General features: G+C 37.5%; 1 protein-coding gene across 4 annotated transcripts; it reads left to right on the plus strand.

The window, feature by feature from the left end:
- Positions 1–392: 392 nt before the first annotated feature.
- LOC306854013 (uncharacterized protein) lies at positions 393–4,006 on the plus strand. 4 transcript variants are annotated; one of them, XM_079391789.1, is made up of 6 exons: positions 393–613; positions 738–878; positions 1,009–1,239; positions 1,424–1,551; positions 1,651–1,757; positions 1,869–4,006. In XM_079391789.1, exons 1-6 carry the CDS (start codon positions 490–492, stop codon positions 2,047–2,049), a joined length of 912 nt encoding a protein of 303 aa, XP_079247915.1. In that variant the 5' UTR covers positions 393–489; the 3' UTR covers positions 2,050–4,006. The 4 variants fall into 4 exon arrangements, with proteins under 4 accessions (XP_079247915.1, XP_079247916.1, XP_079247914.1 ...); XM_079391790.1 differs by having other exon boundaries at positions 696–887; positions 1,869–4,005; XM_079391788.1 differs by having other exon boundaries at positions 738–887; positions 1,869–4,005.
- The last annotated feature ends 608 nt before the right edge of the window (positions 4,007–4,614 follow it).

A 4,614-nucleotide genomic window follows, 5' to 3' on the forward strand; every position in this document is an offset into this window, starting at 1 on the left:
TTTAGTTTAATGAACCTCAATAGATTTAGCCCAAATTTATGAACACAAGATCCTTTCAAGACTTAACCCTCTTAAAAATCACTGAATATTTTGTTCAGTGTTTGAAGAACTACCATTAAAAATAAAAGAGCAGCTGTCTTTTGGAAACATTTCAAAAGCTGTAAATGTCCCAAACACCAGCCAGCATCAAAAGGATCAAGCCCCTGAAGACTTTATACAAATACTAAGTGAATCTGTGAGTGATAATAAATGTAATCAAACCTCATTTACATGAACACAATCCACATTGTTGAAACATATAGTGATGTTCTGCAGCAAGTTGAAGTTCCTTTATGCATAAATAACATGTGATATTTCCATGAAACAGTTCCTTTCTGCATAATTACATGGCTACACAAACACAGTTCACTTCAGGAGAGAAGCTAGTGTTAGCTTGTTGGCATCTTTACGACACCAAAACTATCAGAAACTGAATGAAAATATAGAAACATGTACAGAGAACATGGAAAAAACATCAATGATATCTATGAAAATGAGTTTGTTACAAAGGGACAATTTGGAAGACAGACCACGGACAGTAATGCAACGAGAATCCAGTCATCTGAACTCACAGGTACTGCATGAGAATGCATTTCATAATATTCATTATATTCACAACATAATAGCACACATCTTGATTTTAGGTTATATTTTAGAACACTCTCGTCTTCACTAGAACTCTCTGAAATTCAATAAAGGTACGACTCAGAAAATGGACACAGGAGCGAGACAAAAGAAGACAGATGATCTCTATGAAAATGTTGATGCTATGAGAGGTAAAATCACAATGGAGATAAAAGACCCGAAAACAACAAGAATCCAGCCATCTGAACACACAGGTACAGAAGGTAATAATTAATACTTTTAAATAGTGGCACAGGAACAAACCCTCAAACAGACAAAGCAGTTATGTACCTGTGCTGTATTTAATGCGTGTGAAGGGACTAACAGCATGTCTGTGTTCTTCAGGAAGTGATTGTGTGAAGATCAGAAGATACAGATCAGCTGTAGTGTGTTTGGTTCTGCTGTGTGTTCTTCTGCTGACTGCAGTCATAGTGCTGTGTGTCATCTTCACTCAAGAGAGACAACAGTTCATATCCAAGAATGAAAACCTGACCAATGAGAGAGAGCAACTAATACTCAAGAACACAAACCTGACCAGTGAGAGAGAGCAGCTGAGAAATGAACTTCAGATTTGTGGTAAAGTTTCTATCGTCTATGTAGTTATTTGCTATACAGCAGACATTTAAAAAGCATGAGTTGGGTTGTGGTCTCTGTAACTTCCTGTGCACACAATATATGATTATTTTATCTGTTATAAGATACAGAAAGATGAGTGTAAATGGGAATAAAAAGCTGACAGCTGAGCTGGTTCTGTTAACAGATGGATGGACTTGCTATCAATCCAGTTTTTACTACAAGTCCAATGAGAAGAAGAATTGGACTGAGAGCAGAAGATACTGTACACAGAGAGGAGCAGATCTGATCAGCATAAACAACAGACAGGAACAAGTGAGTGAAAAGCAGTTTTATGTGTTTATAGTGTTTAGCAGCTAAATGAGAGATGATCAGATGAAGTGTGTCTATTCATGAACTGTTTCTTTTGCTCAGGATTTTGTTCAGAACATGTCTGGTGCTGCTATAGTTTATATTGGTCTGACTGACATTGATGTAGAGGACAGATGGAAATGGGTTGATGGCAGCACTCTGAACTCTAGGTGAGAAATCACTGAACTGAACTGATTATTATGTAATAAATGATTCTCACAGTCAGTATCATATCACACAGAAAGCAGCACTGATCATCTAATGCTGACCTGTACTTTCAGCTTCTGGGCGTCCAATAGAGAAACAACAGAGCCAAATGGAGGAAGAGGAGAGAACTGTGCTGTGACTATGGCTGTGCCTCGGATAGATTATCTTAATTTAGTAGGGTGGAGTGATGTTGACTGTAATACAGCTTATCAATGGATCTGTGAGAAGAGGATTTCACAGTTTATACTGCCATAGAAACATCACACACCTTTTTGACACAAGTTCAACAGTACAAAACTAGCAATAACTTCTCATCTAAAGCAGTATTTGTCAACCTTGTACCTAGCAAATGCCTACAACTGCACATTTTGAATATTTCCTTTGTCAGACACCCATTTCATGTGCTGGAGTTTCTTCTAATGAGTGGATGAATTGAGTCTATGGAAGCAGAATAATGAGAATAATAGTTTTTGAAACATAAAGCATGCTGAATTCCACAAATCGAAAAAAAGATGTATTGCAAATAACAGTGCTTACATTTTAATGCCTTGTATTTCCAGGGCTTGCATTTTTAGGTCCTGAAATTTAACATAGTTGTTTAACTTGTTAAACAGTTGAGCTGTGAATGTTTCAATTCAAAATATTTCACACACATTTTCATAATTCAAACTTCATATTCACCTTCCAGAATTCACTTCCAAAATATTCAATCTGTTTAAAAATACAATGTATAATATTCGAAAGGCAAATTTCTGTCATTTTATTTCACTTTCCGAATTCGCTGCCACAAATTCAGTGGTTAAAATTCGGCAGAAAATGCAGCGTTGCGCATCCGAGACCCGCAGGAATAGCAGTGGAGCACCGATGCATGATCTCCAGCTGATGTCAGCTGCTCACCAGCAGGTGGCGCAAGCGGCTGTTGATGAAGGCCATATGAGGAAAAACTGATTTGCAGAAATGGAGCAAGCGCCAAGTAGAAGTTTTAATTATCGGGGCCAGTATAAACATATGGAAAGCTGATTGTGTGTATGTTTAATTCAACATCTTTGCTGTTTCCCGTAGCCTACATGTAAGTAGCTTTCTCTACCACAATTGAGATTATAATGCTCTTTTACCCAATTCTGAAGTACAGAACTAACATTACATCTGAGGAAGACATATATTGCTTTCGGTTGCTTAGTTTCTGTAACTTTGTATCATGGCTTGTGTGACGCTGTGCTGTAATACTGGGGTTCCCCTCATAGGTCACACTCCAGGATTCCCCAACGACGCCCTCAGTGAACTAATACAGTGATATAAGACCTCAGATCTCAGAATACACTTTACTGATGATTATGCAACTATATCGACAGTTAAGCAGATGTAGAATATGAACGAACGCCCAAGGTTTCACGCTGCTTCCCTCAGAAATCGGTTAAATAAAATGCATTACGTGGCTCAGTAGTGCAACGCAATGACAGCTATTAGGCTTGTTTGAGATGCACCTCGCCTCACCTGAAGTGTTGGTGAGAGTAGGCGGCTGGAGTGAGGGGAGGAGTGAAATAAGCACAGTCAAAATGGACAGTTCTGTATGGCAGGCCGGAAGGTCACAAATAAGACCACCGACTCTCCTCAGCTGGCGACTCGCTTTCCTCACACAGAGGACTACTGACTCTCTCTTCACATATACAGGGACTGAATATTAGAATTAAAGCAATTTCTATATTTTATCCAAAAGACTATTTAGATATATTTAAACATTCAGAAATGTGCACAGTGCATAATAACTGGAGGTAACTGCACACCACACATCCCTCCACAGACGCTCAATACGTTGGTTGTGGACACTTATTCCCGTAATATAGCTGGTCTTCTCTAAGGTGTAAACAGAGGGAAAAGAGAAAAGAGTCACTGTTAAAAACACTATAGAAACTGCAAAGTCGAGATGTAACCATTAGACAAGAAACGGTTAACTTGGGCAGCAGGGTGACAAAAACAGGTTACGAAAAGAAAAGATATTAATTGCGAAGAAGCACCTCTTGGTAGGTACAGGACCACTGAACAGGTGGAGGCGTAGGGAAATCGTTTAGATTCACTCTCTTGGTCAAAAAACTGAATTTCAGGCTGCTGTGGGAATCCAAGTGGCGGCACTGCATCTGCTCCAGTCACAAAAGCAAGGAGGTCTTCGAAGGACAACTGCACTCTTTTTTCTGTACAATAAAAGTTACATCACAAAAAATACAGTTTACTTGCTCAGTTGTCTCATTTAAGTATTAGTCATTTATTTTACCTACTGTTAATTAAGTCTTAATACAAACAAATGACAAATTTATTGTTTAATATTTATGCCAAAGTAGTACTTCATCTGACAAACAATGAGAATACATGTACAGTAACTAAAAATAAGTGGATGATGCATTTACAAGTTATAGGCACCCCCCATACATATAAACAAATTCATCTTAAATTTAAATATGCAAAATTACAATCATTGAAGTATCATCTGCTTGTTTGTTAATAATCAGATTTCATGCATTCATGGGATAGTTCACCAAAAATAGACATTGTCATTTACTCAGACATATTTTCCAAACCCATAAAATGTAACATTTTTAAGCTACAGAAAGTATGTCTTCTGCAGAGACAAGATTGCTTTATATAATGGACAGACAAAATCAACACATATATTGTAAATTAAAACTCAAATCATTCATGTTTCATAGAGGACATAACGGCAAGTAAATGACAACAGAATTTATATTTTGTTAAAGTATCCCTTGAAGTTACTTCAAAAGTATAAAGGTACCTTCAATTGAAGTAAGGAGACATTCCCAGGAGAAC

Source organism: Barbus barbus (genome assembly GCF_936440315.1).
Source record: "Barbus barbus genome assembly, chromosome: 3".
Classification (NCBI taxonomy): Eukaryota; Metazoa; Chordata; class Actinopteri; order Cypriniformes; family Cyprinidae; genus Barbus; species Barbus barbus.

Bases quoted from the DNA above. Each gene is read 5' to 3' on its own strand.
- LOC306854013 (XM_079391788.1), top strand. From the start codon at position 490: ATGTACAGAGAACATGGAAAAAACATCAATGATATCTATGAAAATGAG. The intron at 614-737 runs GTACTGCATGAG...AATTCAATAAAG, and splicing joins CCAGTCATCTGAACTCACAG to GTACGACTCAGAAAATGGAC. The intron at 1,758-1,868 runs GTGAGAAATCAC...CTGTACTTTCAG, and splicing joins GGCAGCACTCTGAACTCTAG to CTTCTGGGCGTCCAATAGAG.